Here is a 25,000-nt window from a genome sequence, read left to right on the forward strand (position 1 = left end):
CAGACACATTTAAAATCCTCTGCTCCGCAAGTGCTCTCTCTCTCTCTCTCTTTCTCTCTCTCACACACACACACACACACACACATGCATCACAGCCACTTTCACAACGAGAGGTCATTACACAGCAAGATGGAGAGATTTTCTCTGTGGAACCATTACGAAAAATGTAATGAGAAAAAGGTCAAATGCAAGCTGTGCAAGTTGTCCTACCACAGATCAACAACAACAACAATGCGCATGCATTTGGAAACGAAACATCCAACAGAGACGCCTAAAGAATCTTCAGAACAGTTGTCCATTAATAGCATCACTATGAGGTTGCATTCGCATGCAGGTGAAACCACAATGCTAAAAGATGGATACATGAACATGTATCCATGACTACACGGTCTCATCCTGTGAAAGATTACCATTTGAATTGAAAAGCTCTATGAAGAGACTTTACAAGATCTCCACAAAAGCTTCATCATGTCACCAATCACCAAGACCTGTGAGTAACCAATATTTTGATGCATTGCCGGCCAGCTGAGCCAATCAACGTTATGAAGCATTATTATATTATTATTCTAAAGACAGTGTGTTCTAAAAGACTGATGACGCATTATTTGGGGAAATCATTATGCACACAGCCACACACACACACAGTGTGTGATTGTAATGTAGCTAACTAGCTAATTAATCAGCTTGTGCAAGATGAAGCTGTTATATTGAACTTTTGTATTACTCATTACTCATGTACTCATTTTGTTAAAATAGCTGTCAATTCAAAATACAATCCCGTAACTCATTTTAGGCTACAATTATGCACCTGCTTAACATTCATGAAAATGGATATGGCCTTTTTTTTTTATCCTTGCAAGACCTCTGCAGGAGGGTCAGTGTTTTGATAACAGTGTTGTATATGCTTCTGTGATAATTTCACAATATCATGACAAACTCCCTATGCCTTCTCTTGTGTACTCTATGCTTGTCACGCTCTCACAGACATCCCACCGGGCATGGTAAAAGTAGGAACCAAAACACAGAAAACAAAGTAGTTGGCAAAACTGAAAACTCTTTACTAAAACAAATACAGGAACAAACAAATGCACATCTCTAACAGAGGGAGAAGGCAAACTTAGATATCATCAATAAACTGGCAAATATAGGCTACACAAACTCAAGCAGGACTTCAACACACCACAAAGTAACAATAATCCAGCAATTTGACTGAGCGCATTGCAGGGCAACACACTTTATATACTCTGACAGTCTCATTACCACAGACGCACCACAGCTGGGTGAAACAGTCTCTAAATTAAAGTCCACAGAGGGTAAGGACGGGAGGGGGAAGGGGGCAGGCAGGAACTGAAGGGGGTGACACACTGGACAGGGGCAGTTAGCCTGGTAAACCATCCCGGTCATGTGGCCCCAAGCGCTGGGTGGGCGTTTTGCCGAAACCAAAAGCATCTGTCAATCACAGGGCCCTGAGAGCGGGCGCTGATTGGCTCTTCCACTTTTTGGTTTCTGTGAAACGCCCACCCAGCGCTTGGGGCCAGACCGGTCTGCAGAAGACACATGATAATGTGAATTCACGCGACTAGGATGGTTTACCAGGCTAAGGGGAAGTCACAATAGGGCAAAAACAGGGGCACACAATACAGGACAGGGCTTACAATTCACTGTTAGGGCACACAGGGCAGGGGCAGAGGCCCTCGTCGTGACCATGTTACTTTATGGGTGCTTTCGGAAATATGCACTGAAAGTGCTGGTGTGCTGGTCGTTCGTAAATTCAATGCAGCCGGTGAATTGCCGTTCGAAAATTCAGTGCGCTGCAGCCTAGGTGCACTGACTGACCCTACTCTACAGCAATGTCCACAGGATTTCCCATCATCTCCGCACACCTGTGCCCATTTCCACATGAGTAGTCTCAGTAATTATGGCCCATTCCATTCTACTTTGCCTACTAATCAGACCAGTTTTCTGCCTGTTTCGTTAAGCCTAAAACCTGTGGATTGATCTAGTTTCTTCTGCCTGATTATTCTTGTTGACCTTTGCTCTTTGTACCACGTGCGTACACACGCACGCACTAGGGATGGCCAAATGGAGACATTTTATTAACCGGTTACCGTTAGGCCTTACCGATTAATTAATCGATAACCGTTAAGAAATAAAAAATGTTTTTTTTTAAGGGCCAAAATACATTTTATTTCAAAGAGCCAAGTCTACGCAGTTTGTTTTGTGTCTCCAGCAGAGTTTCTAGTGTCTCTAGCCCTCTCTGGAAGAGGTTGCACATGAACTCTGCAGCCGCACTGAGGCGCTCCAACACAAACAATACCAATACAAAGACGAGGAAGAAGAAGATTAAAGTGGAAGTTAAGTGTGGTTGCAGGTGTAGACTTGTCCAAAAAACAATTTAAAACATTTTTGGCCCTTAAAAAAAAAAAGTTTTTTTAAACGATTAATTTTAATTTTAAAATTTTAAATAGTAGAGGTATAGAAGAACAAGCTGGTAGAAGGACAGAGAGATAGCAGAGATATACTGCACATGACAGTGTCAGTGGACACACAGCCACTGTCACAAAAAATCCATTCTATACTATACCGTATCAGTGGTTCTCAAACTTTTTCATGTCAAGGACCCCCAAATTACATTACATTACATTACAGTCATTTAGCAGACGCTTTTATCCAAAGCGACTTACAATAAGTGCATTCAACATACAGTAGGTGGGGAACGAAACTACTAATCACCAGAAGCATTAAGTGCATTCTCTTCTAAAACAAGCAACCAAGAGTATACCTAGCGCTAAAGTAAAAGTGCAATATATCAGCTACCTACTTTCATAAACAGATGAGACAAAGTAGGAAAATCAAATGAGCAAGAGCTAAAACAAATGAGTGTAACGAATAAACAAGATCCAATAAAACAATAAAACAAGAGTTCGAACAACTATGTTAACACCAAGTAGGCAAGGCGAAGAGGAAGGGTAGTGTTTCCTGAAGAGGTGGGTTTTCAGCCTGCGGCGAAAGATGGGCAGTGACTCTGCTATCCTGACATCAGTGGGGAGTTCATTCCACCACTGTGGGGCCAGAACAGAAAAAAGTCGTGACCGTGTAGATCGTCCAGAAAGACCCTTGAGCGACGAGGCAATCAGTCGCCCGAGGTGGCCAACCGAAGTGGTCGGGCAGGTGTGTAAGCATCGACCATAGCCCGGAGGTAAGAAGGAGCTGTTCCTTTCACTGCCCTATAGGCTAGCACCAGGGTTTTAAACTGGATGCGATCCGCTACGGGGAGCCAGTGTAGAGAACGGAGAAGGATAGTTGTGTGGGAGAACTTGGGGCGGTTGAACACCAGACGAGCCGCAGCTTTCTGAACAAGCTCCAGAGGTCTGATGGCAGATGCCGGAGCACCAGCAAGGAGGGCAGTAGAAAAGAAGAGGACTCAGAACCGAGCCTTGGGGAACCCCAGTAGTGAGCCTGTGTGGTTCTGACACAGACCCTCTCATTATCACCTGGTAGGAGCGACCTGTCAGGTAGGATGCAAACAGGGAGAGAGCAGAGCCTGAGACACCCATCCCCTCAAGGGTGGAGAGGAGGATCTGATGGTTCACTGTGTCGAACGCTGCAGACAGGTCCAGGAGTATCAGAGAGTTCACTCTAGCGGCATGGAGCGACTCCGTCACTGCCAGGAGGGCAGTCTCGGTCGAGTGACCCACTTTGAACCCAGACTGGTGGGAGTCCAGGAGGTTGTTCTGGTGGAGGTACGAGGACAGTTGTTTGAAGACAGCATGTTCGAGAGTTTTAGATAGGAAGGATAGAAGGGAAACCGGTCTGTAGTTCTTGATCTCAAATGAATATGTACGGCCCCCCATCTAAAAAAAATTGTGCAGGGACCCCCATGCAAGATTTGCGTTTTTCAAAAGTATTCAAATATTTTCTAATCTTTCTAGATTTTCAAATATCAGATTTTTGATGCTATATTAACCAACCCTCAAGGTCCTGTGGGAGTCTTTAGACAATGCAGGGATAGTGGAAAGGTGTGAAAATGGAGGGGTGTTAAGGCCGGTACACACTACACAACTTTTTATTCTCGTTCACGACGTACCATGTCAGACTATGCGATTATAGTGGAATAAATCCTTGCCGTTTCTTTTTTCGGGATACTGGCTGCACTACAAGATCAATCATCTCCCTGACGTTGCACAAGATCGGGGACGTGGTCAAAGATATTGTGGATCATAGTGCATATGCATATCATAGAATAATTCAGAAGCGCACTGCCAGGGCCAAGTGGATGACGTATTTATTTATTTATTTTGTACTCTGTAGCTACCCAGCTGGGTTTCCATAAATCATTATGCACATAGAAGTAGAGAGCTGCAAGCATTGAACTCACATGAATATTGATTTTGCACAGTTGTTACTTAATATTTGTATTAGAATTAGTAGGTAGGCTAATTTTGAAAAAAAAAGAGTTTGGATTACTTTGTTTGATGGGAAAGCGTTCCGATGGAGAAATCTCATCCAATATAAACGCCTAGATGTCAATTGCCAATGTTACCTCGTACTGCCCGCTGCCCTGGAATGATGTAATTAATTATTTGGGAGCAGGTGTGTAAGATTCCAATAGTACAAACATTTTAAATGGCTTTCATACAGTCTTAATATTTACTCCTGCCATAGGATGTGGCATTATAAACGAATGACTTTAAACCATAATGCTTTGGTAGGTTATATAATAAAGTTTATACTATGAATGCCATGTACATTTTGCATAGGCTGCGCGCACTGGACTGGAGATTCTATGGTATAATTGATCAAAGCAATGAAAGGGTCGTAGGATATGTCACACTAGGCGAGAAAATACCTAAGAAATTCAACACGTTCAATATTAACGACGTGTTGTCGTGGGCATCGCAGAGGCCGAATATTGGTCTTTTGATATGTCACACTACAAGATGAAAAACTGCGGGCATGCGCACCTGACGTTCATAATTGCGCCCGACAAAATTCCTGTGTCGGGCGCGATTATGCCCAGGTGACAAATTGGGCTAAAATCGGGCTTAAAAACGTGTAGTGCGTACAGGCCTTTACGCAGCTCCGTGTGCTCCTAGATAGAGGGATAGGTTGACGGGAGGCGAGGAAAACAGATGACAGACGTCAACACTCATCCATAGAGACATTTAGAAAAACTAGGTTGAGAAGGATGGAGGGATGAGAGATGCAGAGTGGGCTAGAAGGATAAAATGATGGAGGGCTAGAGAGCTGACCAGACAGATGTATGAAGAGATAAACACAGAGACCTGCATCATCAGCGCTTTACTCTCTGCCTGCTAGAGACGGATGAGGGGATGAGAGGAGGAGAGGAATGGAGAGACCAAGGAATACAGCGCTAGACGCAAGGGCGGAACTAGAGAGGTTCATGCACTCAATGAAGACGGTATCCTAAGGCCAAATTAGACCCGGACACACACACATACACACACACACACACAGAGTGATAGAGGGATGGAGGGATAGAGTTACAGAGCAATAGAGCAATAGAATGATTTGGTGATAAAGTGGTAGAGGTGTTCTCACCTATCAGCGGAACAGAGTCGGAGGTAGCAGGCATGATCTCAGCCACCAGCAACATGAACACAGTCAGAGACAGTAGAACGGTGATACCTGGACACACACACACACACACACACACACACACACACAAACACGCACACGCTGCGTTAGTACATTGGTTTGATGTTCAGGGTTTGATGCCTTGCTCAGGAGAACCACACTGCTTTTAGACACCAAACCCTCTAGTCTCTTTCTGTCCACAGCCAGAAGGCCTGGACGAACAATGGTGAAGATAGAGGCAAAGTGAATCAACAAACCACTATAAGCACTGTAATGTTTACCTGTGTAGAGTGTGTTGGGAGAGAGAGAGAGAGAGAGAGAGAGAGAGAGAGAGAGAGAGAGAGAGAGAGAGAGAGAGAGAGAGAGAGCAGGGCAAACAAACCACCGACACAGTCCTGAAGTTACTAATGAACTGTCTGAATCAATAGATTTGATTGGCCTAAAGATAGAGACAGGGACAGAGAGAGAGAGAGAGGGAGAGAGAGTGTGAGAGAGACAGACTGACAGAGAGAGAGGGAGAGGGTTCGATAAATAATAGAAAACACAGTTTTGCAGTAAATATATTTTGTACACACAGGGAGAAGAGAGGGGATTAGAGTATAGGGGGGGTGCGTGTGTGCGTGTGTGTGTGTGTGTGCGTGCGTGTGCGTGTGTGTGCGTGTGTGCGTGTGAGAGAGAGAGTGTGCGTGCGTGCGTGCGTACTTGCGCGTGCGTGCATGCGTATGTGCGTGTGTGTGTGTGTGTGTGTGTGTGTTAGAGAGAGAGAGAGAGAGAGAGTGTGTGTGTGTGTGTGTGTGTGTGTGTGTGTGTGTGTGTGTGTGTGTGTGTGTGTGTGTGTGTGTGTGTGTGTGTGTGTGTGTGAGAGAGAGAGAGAGAGAGAGAGAGAGAGAGAGAGAGAGAGAGAGCGAGAGAGAGAGAGAGCGCGAGAGAGAGCGAGAGAGAGAGCGAGAGAGTGTGTGTGTGTTGGAAGTTTTATGGGCGGAGGAGATCAATTTGGACCCATAATGCCTTGCAGGACAGAGTTAGCTTAAGGAGTCTGACATACTCATTACAACAACATAATTCAACAGAGATTTACAATGACTGTGCAGGTAAGGGTTCTGTGCTCTTGCTCTGGGGTACACAGGCTGTTGACGTAAATGATATTTTAAAAAAAACTTTTGATATCAAATAAAAGGTTATACAGTACATACATCGGATAACGTATTTGATTTATCAAAAACGTAAATCGAGAAAATAATCGCTAATACATATTAATATTAATGGATAGTTGCACCCCTGGGATGTATCAAAGGAGGCTGTTTCACATGTTTCTGCCACAGAAACATGTGAAACATGTTCACATGTTCATCTTCATGCATGATATGAAGTTGATCTGATCTCACCAGAGCCTACTCTACTCTGCCTCTCCTACACTGTCTCCCTCTCAGCTTTCCTACTGTCTGTCTCTCCTACTCTGTCTCCCGCTCACCTTTCCTTCTGTCTGTCTCTACTACACTGTCTCCTTTTCACCTCTCCTTCTGTTTGTCTCTCCTACACTGTCTCCCTCTCAGCCTTACTGTCTGTCTCTCCTACACTGTCTCTCTATCTCCGCTGTCTTACTGTCTGTCTCTCCTAAATAGTCTCCCTCTCAGCTCTGCTACCGTCTGTGTCAATAAATAAGTAAACAGTTCTTCTGCGCTGCCGCTGACAGGTGAGTTTGTGTTATTTAACATCCACTTGAGAATTCTCATCACCTAGGATGTCCAGGTCTGCAGCTGTACTGAAGCGACACAAGCAATTTTCCAAATTGTAAACCTAACTCTAAAAATCATTATTAACAATACAACATCAATTTCTCTCCCAGGAAAAGTGTCCTTACAATGTCTAGTTCTCAAATTCTGTATAGTTTTGGAGACGTTTGGCCCTCACAAGTGCGCCCCCCCCGCCCCCCCCCCCACACACACACACACACACACACACACACACACACACACACACGTTTGTATTATCATACTTGTGAGGACATCGAGGTTTTAGAACAGCAGTGAAAGTAGCTGCAAAACAGCCGAAGAATAGCCAATCTACAAGCTCGCAGCGTGTAGCAATGCATTGTGAGCGTGTAGATCGGCTATTTATTTGCTACTAGAGTTTCGGGGGGCTACGCCCCCCGAAACCCCAGCCGCGCACGGGGCCCAGCGTGGGTGCGTGTATATTGGGGTACCCAAATCGCCGGAGTAAAAGTGTCCAAAAGGAAAAAAAAAAAAAAAAAAAAAAGTGGAAAAAATGTTAATAGTGATTGTTACTTTGGTGGTCCGCGGACCCCCTGGTGGTCCGCCGACCCCTGTGAGTGTTGGGACCCCCGGGGACCCCCCTGGAACATGGCGGACCCCTTCGGCAGTTTTTTTTTTTCATGCACGGTTTGCTTGTTTCTGTCGCTTGTTTTTTAAAACCTGGCAGCAAACTTGGCAACCCGACTGACATCACTGACCTATCCTTGGTATTTGTACTTCCGGGTTGCATAATGATGACATCACTGTCGAGTCCTGTGGTGTCATGAACCTAGGCAGGTTTGTTTACCAGATTACCCTGGGCAGCGTGCTGTGCTGGGGCCGTGGCTGTTTGTTTTTGTGTTTGGGATGAACATGGCACGTGAAGGACGGACATATTGTGATCGAGACATGAGTGAAGTGAAAGTAACGGCCTGGGTGGAACAAAGGAGGTACGTAAGAAGGGGGGGGGGGGTTGAAGCAAAGGAGCTGTGTGTGTGCTGTTGTGGAGGACATGGGCAGAGTGCAATGGCGGCCGCTCGTGTTGTTTCGGCGAAACCCGTCGCCGTGCGGTGTCGGTGGTGTGCACGGTAAACGGTACGAAGCTGCCTCCCCTTCCGTTTTGTCCGACATTTGGTGAGTAGAATTAATTATGTTGCGCGGTGGAAAAGGTGTAGTGAGCAATGAGATGTCCCCTACGCGACGCGTAAATTCAGCGCGGCCGCCGTGGCGAGTCAGTTGGCGACATGTGGTCTGGCGGTGCGTTGTTTATTCGATAACAGAGCTGTGGGGTGTCGCACCTAGGGTGCGGAAGTCGCTCGCCATTTATATAGTTAGATAACCCCCCCTCCCACACACACACACACACATCACTCACCCAGTGATATCTTTTCTCCAGAATCGGCGGGCAGCAGGAAGACCAGCAGGGCCAGGGTGGAGATGAGGACACAGGGTATGAGCAGGTTGAGGCCGTAGTACAACGTTCTCCTCCTCATCACCACTGTGAAGGTCACGTCAGGATAGGGCTCCTTACAGCAGTCATAGAAACGCTCGTTCCTGCGGCCTGGAACCTCTGGACTCATGCGCGTGCGCGAGCACACACACACACACACACACACACACACACACACACACACACACACACACACACACACACACGCACGCACACACGCACACACACACACACGCACACGCACACGCACACGCACACACACACAGATACTCGGACAGATGAGATCGATAGGCAGACAGAGAGATCCATACACAGACAGACATATACACATATAGACAGACAGACATGTCAGACAGACAGACAGACAGACAGACAGACAGACAGACAGACAGACAGACAGAGAGATAAGCAGACAGACATAGATATATAATTTATACAATTTTATATTTTAAGGCAATGTTTTTTAACATTACCGTTCTTGTTTGGCTCAAAAAATGAGTACTGCAGTTTTGCCATTGACAGATAGAAATACAAACAAACAAACAAACAGACATATGGACACAGACAGATAATTTAACAGACATATGTGTACTGTGGATAAATAAACACACTGGCAGGAGTTGAGAAGTCATTAAGTACAGTAACTGTTGGAGGGTTTTTGAGTCCGTTACTGTATGTGTCCATGTGGTCCTGGAGGAAGGCACCAGGACGGTATAAAACCGACGTGATAGTCACGTGTGATAATGGTTGACTGGCTTTTTACAGCTGCAGTCGTACTGTAATGTACGGCTCCACTTCATTACACAGCTGTATGCCAATAAACACATCCTACCCACAGCATCAGAACCTAACCCAACACACACACACACACACACACACACACACACACACACACACACACACACACACACACACGCACACGCACACGCATGCGCACACACACACACACACACAAGCGCGCGTGTGCGCGGGCGCGCACACGCACACGCACACGCACAGAGAAACATTAAAGACCCCCTCCAGTATCTTTAGCTGTGTTCAGATGTTTAATGTTGTCCTAAGCCTGTAGTGTTACACATTGATTCCAGAGGCACCATAGACTGTTTTTCTTTATAAATACGTGCATTTCTAGTGGGAAGTAAAACATTTTAATAAAATGAAGCTCCTTGAAACGGTGTTTGGCTCAAAGTACCATTCTTCCTGCTGACAGGTTCACTTTGAATTGACCTGCTAGCAAGGATAATAGAGGAGGACTAGTCTGCCTGGTGGTTGCCATAGCATTGCATGATGTACAATTTCAAAACCACAAAGCCGTGTGGAGTTTACTGAGGAAATTAGGAGGAGATACAGGAAGAAAAACTGTCTGGAGGGCAGCTTTAAAGAAATACATTTCCTTTTCCCTTTCTTAGACACCTGTGCATCATCATCATACATCAAATGTGTTTGTTCTAGGGACACCACGTCTCTGGCCTTTCAACTTCTTAAGGTGGCTGCATGCGACCATTTCAGATGATCACCTTTTCACCTTTTAGGTGGAAAACGTTTTCACCTAAAAGGTGATTATGATACTAGGCGCTCATAGTCCGGTGATTTCAGTTAGTAAAAACAGAGAGATGTGTTGGGGTGAGCGGTGTGAGTCGCTTATCACCGCAGCTCAATGACGTCATGTTGTAGTTTTCAAACCACTGCGGTGAGAGGGTGATCACCGAAAATGGTAGCATACGCCCCGCCCCCCCTTTACTGTTGCTGATCTAGAAACGGAAGATGATTCTACTGTTCTACTGTCTTTGTGAGTGTCTGTCAGTTAAAGATGCAGTCCTAAGATATGTACACACACCAACAAAGACCTGCTGGGCAGGTCTCACAATCATCAGAGTGAAAGGACAACTTTGTTTTTTTACAACCACGGTTTATGTTTTAGCTTGTAATTAAAGTAAATAAAAGATGAGTGTACATCTTTTTTCATTTACTGCTTTCTATAGTTTTAGCAACTTTTTTTACACAATAACCTGGCAATGTCTTTATTATTATTTACAGTAGCTCTTCTAGCCCCCAATAACTCACATCTGGCCATCAAAGACCACGGGACCTTTTTTATTGTGTAAAAAAAATACATATTTAGCCACCTGCCCGAATGCCCCCGCCCACTGTAAAAAATATCACGAAAACTGCTAAAACTATAGAAAGCAGTAAATGATTTTTTTTGAACACTCATCTTTTATTTACTTTATTTACAAGCTAAAACATAAACCTTGGTTGTAAAAAAAACAAAGTTGTCCTTTAACAAGCCACCTCAACCAATTAGAACAATTCGAGAACAGTAATTCAACATAAGAGTGGAAAGTATATCAAAGTGTATCACTCAGAAAAAAGCGCAACCATTGCCCATTTACATCACAAGTACCAGGCACACGTATAGTAAAGAATATACAAAACCAAATAAAAATGAAAATGCAGGTGAAAGGCAGTACAGAGTATGGCCCACACCAAACAGAATAAGGTAAGTATAGTATATAGTACAAAGTACAAGATCAAACCAGCAGGAAACAGCAAAGCCCCTTTGATGTGTTTCATCCATGGCTCAATACACTCACAGCTGTTACTGTGTGCACTTCAGGGGGTTTATACAGTATTGCTGCTGTCAGGTGGAAACCTCATAATGTCCAAAACGTCTACTTTTCAGGATTCAGATTCAAAAGTAGCAAAAATAGCAGATCTACGAGCTCAAAACGCATTGCGATGCGCCACATTTTGAGCTTGTGGATCGGCTATTTTTGCTACTTTTGTGTAATACTGTAGTATGGTGAAGTAGGTCATTCATTTATGAAACAGTTAAAATATGGAGATACAAGGTTTGCGTGGGTGTGTGTGTGTGTGTGTGTGTGTGTGTGTGTGTGTGTGTGTGTGTGTGTGGGTGTGGGTGTGGGTGTGTGTGTGTACTGTATGTATAGTATAGTGGGTGAGATTGAGCATGAACAGAAGGAAATATGTGACGCGCTCAGCTCACTGGGATTTTCAATTAGCTGCAGTGTGAATGGACCATTGGCTGAGCTGTGTATCTCTGAAGGGGGGTCCTCTGTCATTCTCTCTCTCTCTCTCTCTCTCTCTCTCTCTCTCTCTCTCTCTCTCTCTTCCATATTCTCTCTGTCACTGGTTTGTACAAATGGAGGCACTTTGCTTTGGGGAGCAGACCAGGCTGAACTGTGGTCATTAAACAGGGAGAGGGGCTCTGTTTTACTGGAATGGCTGTACAGTCTGCTGTCTGTCTTATGCTGTCACCCTTTACAATGTCTGTTATAATGTACCGTATGTCTCATTACGTGTGTGTCTGTCTGTGTGTGTGTGTGTGTGTGTGTGTGTGTGTGTGTGTGTGTGTGTGTGTGTGTGTGTGTGTGTGTGTGTGTGTGTGTGTGTGTGTGTGTGTGTGTGTGTGTGTGTGTGTGTGTGTGTGTGTGTGTGTCTTTGTGTGTGTCTTCGTGTGTTTGTTCATGCTGACCTAAGACCAGGAAAAACAGACCGGAGTTTGTAATATAATTGCAATTTGCTGCCTGAGATCACAGTAAGTAGCGACTGCACACACACACACACACACACACACACACACACACACACACACACACACACACACACACACACACACACACACACACACACACACACACACACAATGATAGTAGATCATGAACGATATTGGTTGGACTGGTGATTCTGGACAACCGGATCTCTGTATGTCGACTGATACGCCCATATATGGGCTATCCGACCGACTTGACGGCAGCGCCGAGTTTGACGTCAGTCGGTCCCATATATGTGCGTGCATGCCCATATATGGGCATTGTGGTCGGATGTGGTTTTGGACAACCGGATCTCCACTTGAGCCAATTTATGGGCGTATCAGCGTATCATCTGACCGACTCAATGCCGAGCACGACACTTTTCTACCATATTGCCCATCTCTAACGTACACCCAAGAACGCTCACACACACACACTCTTGTACCCTTAGGTTGACCTGAGCTGCAGAGTAGCATGTGTAAGTCAGCCAGCAGGGTCAAACTGGCTTCAGCAGCAGAAAGCTTTAATTACTATTGGCTTAATGATGGAGAACAGGAGACTGTTCCTGCAAACACACACATCCTTAGATACAGTACACGAATAATAGCATGGCACAGGAGGTATAGACCACACACACACACACACACACACACACACACACACACACACACACACACACACACACACACACACACACGTCATGTACTGTTCATACACTTGCGTGGGATTCACTCACAAGTGGAGGAACGTGTGAGTGAATCCCACGTGATCAGTCTGGCAATGTCAGGCTAGCGTAATATGGCGATATTAGACTTGAATGATTAAAACGTCTCCACAATCTGCTTTTACATAGAGCTCATTCTATCATGATACAATGAGTGACTGCACATTCTATCAGTTGCAATGTCGTTCTATACATTATTTTATACTCTATAGTACAATTGTGTCGCCGGAAAAACAGATCTACAAGCCTACCACGCATTGTGATGCTACACGCTCTTAGTTTGTAGATCTGTTCTTTTTACTCATACACACATCAAGTTTTCCAGCACAATTTTCATTCTGTTTTCTCCAACTCATGGTTTGTTAATAGTGTTGAGCAGTGCAGCTCATTCATTCATTCATTGGTTCGTCCGTCCGTCCGTCCGTCTGTTCGTTCGTTCATTCGTTTGTTTGTTTGTTTGTTCGTTCATTCACACACATTCATTTAATTGTCTCAGTACCTACGAGTTCCCACTCTCCGTTGACGATGTAACCCGAGATGTCAGCCTCGACCAACTGCAGATCCAGAGACCAGCCTCCGTATGTCCATGAACCAAACTTCAGGTCACAACGTTGAACATCAAAGGGAAACCAGCGCACGTCGATGTAGCAGGTGCTCTTAAAGATACCTGAAGGATCAAATGTGTCATTATTACTCTTAAAAGTTGACTGTTGTTATATTTCATGAGTTCTGCTCATGATGTTTAAATCACACTGTAAAGTACATAAGGCTTGCAGTTATATGAAATATGCTCTGTAAATAAATACAATATTTAATGGAAGTATATATATTCACCTTTGAATATTTTATTTAGACAGACATTTAAGAAAGCAGAGAGGACAATTATGTAGAAAAGACAGACAGTAGGAAGGTCGAGATGGAGACAGTGTAGGAGAGACACACAGTAAGAAAGCTGAGAGGGAGACAGTTTAGGAGAGACTAATCTCTCAAGACAGCAGCTAATTTTGTCTTTCTTTTTTTAGCCGATGGGTTCCCAGATTGAGGAGAGACAGACAGTAGGAAAGCTGAGAGGGAGACAATGTAGGAGAGACATACAGTAGGAAAGCTGAGGGGGAGACAGTAGGAGAGACAGACAACTGGAAAGCTGAGAAGGAGACAGTGTAGGAGAGGCAGTAGAGAAGACTGGTGGGATCTGATCCTAGATCAGCCATGGTGGGTCAAGCAATGACCAATAACCACTGATGCCCTATTTTGTACTTCAAAGTACTCACAGGCATTTAGATACGCTATTTTAGAAAAAGGGGAAAAAAATTACATGCCCAAAATAGGGATGCCTGGTTGGCAGTGGTTGAATGGAACTCAATGACAACCTCAGTCAGCAACACACCTCTATAGTTGCCAATAATCAGTGATCAATATAAACATTTTAGGCCTGATGAAGTGCTATTCTCAGAGGACCAGCACATGGAGACAGACAGTGTGACATTTGGCACGGATCATTTTGTGAATTCAAGCAGCAGCCAAGCTCAGGTGGAGTGGGGAGGGTGTAGGATTAGCTGCCCTTAACGTTTAGCTTCCAGTTGATAGACTGTGTGTGTGTGTGTGTGTGTGTGTGTGTGTGTGTGTGTGTGTGTGTGTGTGTGTGTGTGTGTGTGTGTGTGTGTGTGTGTGTGTGTGTGTGTGTGTGTGTGTGTGTGTGTGTGTGTGTGTGTGTGTGTGTGTGGGTGGGTGTGTGTGTGTGTGTGTGTGTGTGTGTGTGTGTGTGTGTACGCCTGTGTGCGTGAGGATGGGGGATGAGGTGGAGTGGAGGGGAGTGGGGACACGACAGGGTGACAGGTAACATTTATGGGTCAGTAGGGACAAAGGACAGAGAGGGGACTGCCAGCCAGAGACATGGTGCTCTGTGTCTGTCTGTCTGTCTGTCTGTCTGTCTGTCTGTATGTCTGTCTGTCTGTCTGTCTGTCTGTCTGTCTGTCTGTCTGTCTGTCTGTCTGTCTGTCTGTCTGTCTGTCTGTCTGTCTGTCTGTCTGTCTGTCTGTCCGTGCGTGCGTGCGTGCGTGCGTGCGTGCGTGCGTGCGTGCGTGCGTGCGTGTTTGCGTGTGTGTGTGTGTGTGTGTGTGTGTGTGTGTGTGTGTGTGTGTGTGTGTGTGTGCGTGGTCAGGTCGGGGTTATGATTTGCTGGTTCACACACACACACACACACACACACACACACACACACACACACACACACACACACACACACACACACACACACACACTCACAAATTACATACGTCCTATTTAGACATCTCCGCCTCACTCGTTTCACCTCGATCAATCACTGGTTTGACATAACGACACTGCTAAAGGTCATAAAGTGGATTTACTGGGCTGTGAGGACTGTCTGCCACCATGAAAATATACACAAAGACAGCTAACTATTGGAACACAGAGGACAAACACAGTGTGTTCATATCGTTGCCATGCAGGCAGAAACCGCTTATGTCCATATTTTTGCTTTTTATGTTTTTCTTTCATAAATGAATGCCCTATTTCACCATACCATAGTCACACAAAAGTAGCGAAAACTGCCGATCTACAAGCTCAAAAACGTGTCGCTTCGTGGCGTGTTTTGAGCTCGTAGGCCTGCTATTTTTTTATTCGAATTTGGACACATGAGGCTTCTACCCGACAGCAACGATGCACTGCTGGGATGTTAAGGGTATTCAAACCTGTGATGTTTAAGTTACCGGACATCCGGTCCAGGGAAAGTTGACTGAGCTCAGTCAGTGCAATGGCATTGGATGGAATTTACACAGTTATATTCTCACTAGGGAGCTGCAGTACAAACTAAGTTTTCTATTGTTGGTCAATGGTCACTGGGAGCTGCCTAGTACAAAGTAACACAGTCTTCTAGAGAAAAGAAAAGCCCCTGGGCTTACTTCAGGCACACTCGCATCGAGCCAAGGATATAGATATAATGGGATTTTCTGTTCTCTATAGAGTCTACAAATTCGACTTTGAGAGCACCTTGCTCTCAAAGGACCGGACTGGAGGTTACTCTTTTAACCTGTGAGCATCCAGTATGTTTTGTTCTTTCTCACAGTACTCTCCTGCTGTCCACTTGAGTAGTTGCGGGTTAAGTGCCTTGCTCAGTGGCACACTGCCAGTAGTTAGGGGGAAGGGAGCGTTTCTCATTCACTTTCCCCAAAACCATTCATTGTCTCAGCTGTTCATGGTGGGTCTCAGCTGCTGTAGAACATTATGACCGTGGCCGGTCCCTCAGGGACCATAACGCTAATCTCTGCACTAAAACTTCCAACGACCTCACTGACCCAGAGTGAACCCTCCTAAAACCCCTAGATTTGTTTACTCTGGTTTGTTTAATTTTATGTAAGTGTTACGTGTTGTTGTGTTAACCGGTTCAGACACCAGAACACCTCAGTGGCGTTGTTTTGCTTCATACACATAATTAATATATACAGTATACAAGGACAAGAAACAAGCTCTCTTAGTCTAAATAAATAAATAATCAATATAATGTACATGCGTCCAAACGCAGCAAATGCTGTATGATTGTTTCATTTCATAATAACTTTTCAATTAATTTTACAAAGTGGGGGGATTAGAGCTACAAAATAAGAAGTAGATCTTGCTTAGATTGACTCAGTAGTTTTGGAATGAAATCTTAAATACATCTTTGGAAAAATAAAAAAGGAGAGGGCCAAGCATAGTATAGTATATAGACCCCTGGGGGGACTCCGGTCAACGAAGTATGATTTAAGTGGTTAATCAGTCTGAAACTTTATAACACGAACAGCTGCTCTCCCCTGTTGTTTCAGAACAAGAACAGTAATAAAATGTCTTTGTTGTTTGTTCATTTTGTCTTGAGTAATGTGCAGCCCTGTCCCCAGAACTCATTGCATGATGTGTATGAAAAGAGAACTGAACTAAAGGTGAGGAAGAATTGCCTTTTTGTGGGTGGAGAGAGAGGCAGGAATCTCAAGGACTGGTCCACAGTGTGGGAGGGAGTCTGCAGGGCAGCGGTTCAATTATGAGTCTCCTACATAACTCAGAGAGATATACCGTACGAAAAACCAAGCCCAAACACACACTTCACACTTCCTCTGCACCAACACGGTGGGAACAACAAAGTGGTCGAATGGAGAGATAATAATGTTCTTGAGATCAGTGGTGGAAAGTAACTAAGTACATTTACCCAATGTTTAGTACTTTCTCTTCAACTCCACTACATCTCAAAGGCAAATATTATACTTTTACTCCACTACAATTACTTGAAAACTTTAGTTACTCGTTACTTTGTAGATTTTGGTTATTATTACAAACACACAAAAAAAACAAAAAGTTGAAATATGGAGATACAAGGTTTCTGTCCAACAAATGATAGAATAGAAAAAAAAGAACCTACCAGGGGGCAGGTACTGGCAGTAACCTGTAGAGTTGACCAGAACATTGGTGTGAAATGTAGCATCAAATCTCTCATCAGCACTGTGGAGACAGACAGGCAGATTGGCAGACAGACAGACAGACAGACAGACAGACAGACAGACAGACAGACAGATAGAGGGATTAGCTGTTAGAGCAGTAAGTGTTGAAGCAGCACTGCTGTTTATCTGTTTATCACTCTTAGTCAGCCTGCATATACACTGCCCGCGCGCACACACACACACACACACACACACACACACACACACACACACACACACACACACACACACACACACACACACACACACACACACACACACACACACACATTGTATGCTGACAAACATGCAGAACACACGTACACAGACAGAAAGTGAATGAGGGTGTTATAAGCGAGCAGTCGCTCAGTGCAGATTCAGCACACAGGCGCGCACGCACACATGCACACGCACGCACGCACACACACACACACACACACACACACACACACACACACATCACACACACACACACACACGCGCATGCACACACACAGCGTGCACGCTCAAACACACACACACACACGCGCGCGCTCACGTGAACGAGCAAGCACGCACGCTTGCACACACGCAGTAAATTGTCTTGTTTCCACAAAGTAGATGTTATGACTTGCATTACACCCACACACACACACACACACACACACACACACACACACACACACACACACACACACACACACACACACACACACACACACACACACACACACACACAATTCCAAGGACTAACAGTCTGTCCTGCCAGATAATGCATCATGCTGCTCCTGATGCAACCGTTCCATAAATCTAAGTGGCTGGGGTGTGCTCCTGCACACAGTTAGAGACTACATCACCACTCAGCAACATTGTAGCATCTCTCTGCCCTGTGGGTCAGCTAAATGTTTACCTGCTCTCCCAGTGCTCTCCCCAACTCTCTGCTTAACGGACCATGACAATATACTGTATGTCATTGTCTATTCACAGTTTTGGCCATATTATACATAATTAACCACTGACCGTTTTCACTTTATTGGCGTCATTTGTAGATTTTGTGTTTTTTTTACATTTTCTCCAATGTTATTAAAATTTAGTCAATGTTGCACTAAACCATCATTGAAAATGTTTCAAATGCATTAAATGCAAGTATAATGTTACTTAGAAAAAACATAATCATGCAATAGTATTTAGTTGAAATTAAATTAATAAATTCCATTTACAGCACTGCAGGGTAGCCTTTACATAGCTTACGGTGTGTGAATCCTCTCGTTTATACTGCTACTGCACATATACAAAAATAAACCTCCTTTCCTTTTGTTTTAACTTGAATTTTTTATCCCGCAATTTTGTAACCCTTTTTTCACCCGGTGCCAATTTTTCTAAGTGATCCTGGGCGCTACACTCCCCCCACCAGCCTAGGGAGCCCAGGGCCGAGCTCATGCCTCCTTCAATGCATGAGAGCCAACGGACCTTCTTGTCACCTGACAGTTGTCTAACGGGTCACACAGAAGACATTTGTCTAATTGTGCATTTCCTATTGTTTAATGATTAATTAATTGATAAAGCGTTTAGAAAAACGATTAACATTTTCTTTATGTGTTATATGTCTCTGATGCTTGCACTCCTTTGATTTGATTTGATTGTTATTAGGAATTCAAAGCACAACTCCAAACTGAAACTGAAGACACTTATTTGTTATTTCCAAAAGTTGACCCTGGTCCAGTGAAAACAAGTTGGCTGTTTCATCACCCAAACATATAAATACAGGAAAACAGCTCAGGGTTGACTCTGCGACAGTGAAAACAACTTGGGGACTTAATAATTTGACTTGGCTCAAACTTTATACCATGTTGTCTAATGAATGAGAGTACTGCTCTCAGCGTTGGTTTCGCCCACACTCATTAAATCCATGCAGGTCAATACCAGTGACAGGCTTTGGGATCCCACGCTCGCAAGCGCATGTGTGTGTGCACGTGCTTGCGAGGCACTCACGCACGAACACATACACAAACACAAACACACACACACACACACACACACACACACACACACACACACACACACACACACACACACACACACACACACACACACACACTCATGGTCCTAAAACCGCATTGTTAATGAGCTGATGCTTGCCACAACAGTTACTCAGCAGCAAGCAGCAGTATGTACAGTTAGAGACACAGTAAACATTTCCCCGAACTACTGCTGCACTTTGACTCCTCACTTGGGCGAAATTGTTTGGAGGGGGTATCACATCTTGCCATCTTTTCAGTTGGCAGTTATGAGGAATGGTCTTAAAACTGGGTTTTTACATTTCTATTTTCCTCTGCCGTTAAACATTCAAGGAATGACTGTCTACAGTACGAATACAGGAAAAATGCAGGATGCAGTAAATGCATGAGCTGGGATTTCAGTAGCTCATTAACAATATTAACACCTGCCATTACAATTACTTCCAGTAGGTGTACGCTTACAACCAGCTAACATATCAGAACAGATCCTACATTGAGACGAGCTATTAAGTGATAATGTATTATCTCTGACAGTGAAACAAGGCTATCTTTGGTAGTATGATAGACGTAACGCTGCTGTGAGGGGCTGATATCACAATGTAATGAGCTGCATTAGATTGTTTACTGAGTCGTAACAAAACAGCTGAAAATAAACCCAGGAGCTGACAGCTACTGTAACATTCACGCTGTCAGCAGACTACACAACACCTTGCTTGAGTTGCTTCATATTCATATTCACACATTTTCACACTTGGGAGCTGCCCAGTATAACCAGTCTTCTACTGTTGGAAACTAGGAGCTGCCCAGTACAACCACAGTATTCACTGTTGGTCACTATAGGAGCTGCCCAGTACAACCTCAGTATTCACTTTTGGACAGTCGGAGCTGCCCATGCAGTACAACCACAGTCCTCTACTAATTGGTCACTGGGAGCTGCCCATTGCAACCACAATCTTCTACCTGTTGGCCACTGGGAGCTGCAGTTAATATAAACTGCTTGGGTGAAACTATAGCTGTGATATGAATACACAATATGTAATTAATACTCTGTTATAGATAATATGAACTGGAATATGTACTGGAGACTCTGTTATGTTGTTAATATAAATTGGAATTATGTACTAGAGACTATGTTGAACTATTATATATGTAATGCAGTGGAGACTTAATATGAACTGTGCAAACTGGAATACATACTGGAGTGGAGACTATGTTGTTAATATGAACTGGAGTATGTACTGGAGAATATGTTTTTAATATGAAGTGGTGTATGTACTGTAGATTCTGTAATGATGTTCTTGTCTTGTGCATTGTGTATTTATTGTCTTGTCTTTTTTTATATTCAGTACAGAGAAGCCAATGGCAAATTTCCTCATGTTTTGTCCATAAAGCTTTATTGTATTCTTCTGTTACCCAAGCATCGTTACACAGTCCTGTGCCCTCTATTACTTTCAGCTTTAGCTGTAGTGTTCGTGATTTATATAGCTCATAAATTATTCCCTGCATTTCTTCCTGTTCACTACAACAGGTTCATGGTCCGTTGGCCTGTACAGTACAGTACAGCACGTCACCACACAGCTTGACTAACAGCACACCTCATCTACAGCTGGGATGGAACCGTTGTGACATAAACATGTACATTACATGTATTATACGTCTATAATAAACCTTAGAGAACGTCTCCCACATTAATTTAAATCTGAGAGCATAGACATTGAGTGTTAATTAACTCTGGGGACTCTAGTTTGAGGATGGTAATGTTCATGTTTATTGGCAGCACAATTGAACAGGTAAAGCTGCCTTTAATGGACTACACTGACTAAAAAGGTGGTCCTAATGAAATGACACAACCCACCAAAAGAAAACAGTCTTTTATTGCAGTCATATCATTTGCCATCTGTGCGTCATATACATTCTACCTGGTTCTACAAATAAAGGGGAAGAGGTCGAGGGATGTCATATTTATTTGCCGGATAGTTAAATATGTCTGTCAGTCAAACTCATACTTTGAGTAATAATATTGCTGACACAGGAACGCCACAACCACAGTGGCAGTTTCAATACTTGTGGATCTCAGTGCTGGTGGGAGATTTTGTTATAGTGCCAGCACAGAACTCGGAGAAAGCACTGTGCTGGGTTGTTATCTGCCTGATTGTGCCAGTTTACCAGCCTAAAACTACCGGTCCATATTTTCACTCCTAAAAATGTTCATTAACACTCAGGATTCATGGATTGCAGCTCCAGGTGCAAGCAGCACTGAGGCAGAAATAAATGTTAAGAAAGAACACAGGGGAACGCCCAGTGGAGCACAAATCTCTACCAGGAGGCATGACCTATCTGAGGACAAAAAGATCACAAAGCATGTCTACAGTAAGTGACAGTATATCAGCCATATTTTAGGTTTAGGGAGTAATGCTGCGTTGCACGGGCAACAAGCCTTCAAGCAACAGTGCAGTCAGTGTGACTCAGACTCCCAGCCACCCCCCATCCAAAGGACTACGGAGCTACAATGTCCCTTATCTTGTTTTAAAGTCCATAAAGTTAATGAATATGAATGAGACTGAACGATCGCCATACCCACAACATTATGTGTTCTCTCTCTGCCTGATCCTTTCCATTTTCATGCCACAGCAGCTTTCATTATACTTGATTTATACTTAGTTGCATGCCATGTCACGCACCAAACTTAGCTAATCTACAGGCTCCCAACGCATCGCGCTGCGACTCGTGGTGAGCTTGTAGATCAGCTATTTTCGTAAATCAGCCAAGCTGCAAACTCTACTCCATCCGAGAAATCTTTTGTTTAGCAGTCCAAACGTAGGTAGTCCATCTAAATGCTTTCTACAGCTCAACTTCATCAAATTGTAGTATATATAGCTTGCTTTTTTAACCTGGGTTTTTATGTTGAATACACAGTAAAATGTTCTATGTTAATTAACTCCAATGTGTGTAACCAAATGGACCCGTTCCAACAGGATTTAACAGTGTGAGCAGAAAACTAAAGCAATTACCAATTTTGTGGGGTGTAACAGAAAAGTAACGAGTAGTGTAACTCGTTACTGTTGGCAGGGAGTAATAAGTAAAGTAATATTACTTTTGAAAAGAATAACAAAAACTTTGCTTTAGTAACAAGCCCAACACTGACCGCATCATGTGAGGTCTGTTATCTCTGTACCATTTGGTTTTGTCAGTATGTACTGCGAAACCCTCTTAGTTATCAAATTTTCACTGGACCAGGCTCACTAAAACAGATTGTGGTCCTTTTAGAAACCAGATAAAGTGATTCTCAACAATTATTTTTCAAGGACACAGACCAGTGCACGTAGTAATTGTATTTGTTAAACTGGTATTTCTGCTGACAGGGTAGGAGAAACCGACAGTAGGAAAGTTGAAAGGTAGGCAGATTAGAGGAGAATGTTTAGAAAGCTGACAGTCGGAAAGCTGAGAGGGATACGGTGTAGAAGAGACAGACAGTAGGAGAGCTGAGAGTCACACTGTGTACGAGAGACAGACAGTAGGAAAGCTGAGAGGGAGACAGTGTACAGTAGGAATAAACAGTACAGTAGTAGAAAGCTGTGTGCTGTGTTGTTGAGGGTACCTGTTGTAAAGTAGGATATCCGGCCTCCATATCTGGTTGTCGGGGAAACGGACGTTTGTGACTCCTGGGTAATCAGACTGGTTCCACCGGAGGTAGTAATCTGTCCAGTACTACAGAGAAACAACACATATATTTATAATCTGTCCAAAAAACTATTGTATATTTTCATCCAATGCCACAGGAATACATTTTGATAATCTGTCCAATACAACAGATATACAATAAAGATTGTCTGTCCAATACAACAGAAATAATATATATATAAAGGGCCTATAACATGAAATGTCACTTGTTCTTAGTTTGGGGATTTTTTGGGGCTTCTGTCATGTCTCTTCTACCAAAAAAAGAAAAATGAAATTTTAACACTCAATAGTTTTTTTTTTTGGTAATCTGGCTACTGGCAAAACTGTGTACTCGAACGGACTGCTTGATTCTCCAATCTTAAAGTTAAATTATTGGCTTAGGAATGCGTCAAAAACTGAAAACTATCCATGAATTCAAGTCTCCACGGGGTGACTAATCGCTTGATTTGTTTTGGGGTGAACTATCCCTTTAAGTCACATTGGAGCTGATCCCCCCTTTTCCCATTTCTCCACTCACCAGGGAGAGAAAATGTTCTCCCTGTCTGCTATGTTTTCACGTACAACATTAAAACCAGGAACAACTTCTTGCCATGAATCTTTCTTTTTAGTTGTATATCTACAGTATGTAGTGTGTATATTATCATACTAGAGGTTCTGGCCGCACATCTAGAGTTCATGCCGATCACACCTACTTTGCACAGGCAGATCCGACCGAAATGCCCATATATGGAGATCCCTGATGTCATCACTGATCTCTGTATCTGTCAGTCCTTATCACTTTTATGCCCATACATGGAGATCCCTTGTGATTACAGAGCATTATTGGTAAATGCCGCCCGCCCCTGTAACTGGACATATGGGTATGTCCATATATGGGCATGCCATACATGGGCATATCGGTTATATATGGAGCTGACTGATTAGTTTGCATCTGATGCGTGACGACACATTGAGGTTAGACAACACACTCCATATTTGGGAGTAGCTGCATTGGGAACTCCTTATATGGTAATGGCTGAGTCATAGTGACATGAGCGTTATGACGTGGTCCGCCTGTCCTCCCATTAGCCAATTTTAATATAGGATATATTGTATTTCTAAGCGAATTTCTGAGATACACCAGCACTCGTATAACCAGCACCATCGTGAAGCAGTTTGTTTATGTTTAATGATGATGAAACCAAAAAAGAAAGAAATCTCGGCAAACCCGCGGGCGACTTACGCCCGTAGGCTTGTCGCGATCTTGAAGCTTTTCCTTAAGCTTTTCCACACTGAGTTTTCAATGAAGGCACAGTGAATCTTTTCCCTCAGTCAGTTACATACAAAGCTTTGAAAAATTGCCTTCATTGAAAATTCCCACAACAGTGTCTCAGCAGCCAGAACAGGGGCTCAGAACATCCTGAGAGAAATCTTTTTTTGTGGTTTAGTTTTTAACAAATGAATGTTTTTGACCATTGCAAAACAGCATAAAATGTCCACTTTAAATAACATCTTAGAAATTACCAGTAGAATATTATGTGAAACTATGTTAAGTCTAAAAATTTAGAATTTTATAAATTCTAACCAAAACTAGAAATAAAAATAGATCAAAAACTAGATGTAGACTGTCAGTCCAAGAATACATAAATTAATTAAGGCAAGACTGCTTCACTTTCACTTCTCTTTCTTGTACCTAGACTTTGTCAGTGGAATTGTGTTGCTAAGGAACAGCTTAATTTCCTGTCAGCTACTGATATTCACAAACACTGTTGAATACATACTGAAAACTAACATAAT

The 25,000-nt window shown here is 43.5% G+C and overlaps 1 protein-coding gene across 1 annotated transcript in view; it reads right to left on the minus strand.

Annotated features, from left to right (window-relative positions):
- The window catches only part of LOC311047959 (neuronal acetylcholine receptor subunit alpha-7-like), a 38,741-nt gene that overhangs the window by 4,166 nt on the left and 9,575 nt on the right, over positions 1 to 25,000 (minus strand). The window contains exons 3-7 of the mRNA XM_084060911.1: positions 23,142 to 23,251; positions 17,489 to 17,568; positions 13,577 to 13,744; positions 8,725 to 8,919; positions 5,563 to 5,649 (exon numbers count right to left, since the gene is read on the minus strand). Of these exons, the coding sequence (XP_083917037.1) occupies positions 5,563 to 5,649; positions 8,725 to 8,919; positions 13,577 to 13,744; positions 17,489 to 17,568; positions 23,142 to 23,251 (640 nt within the window). The remainder of the gene's footprint in view (positions 1 to 5,562; positions 5,650 to 8,724; positions 8,920 to 13,576; positions 13,745 to 17,488; positions 17,569 to 23,141; positions 23,252 to 25,000) is intronic.

This window comes from Gymnoscopelus microlampas (assembly GCF_963454915.1).
Source record: "Gymnoscopelus microlampas genome assembly, chromosome: 6".
In the NCBI taxonomy this organism is placed as follows: Eukaryota; Metazoa; Chordata; class Actinopteri; order Myctophiformes; family Myctophidae; genus Gymnoscopelus; species Gymnoscopelus microlampas.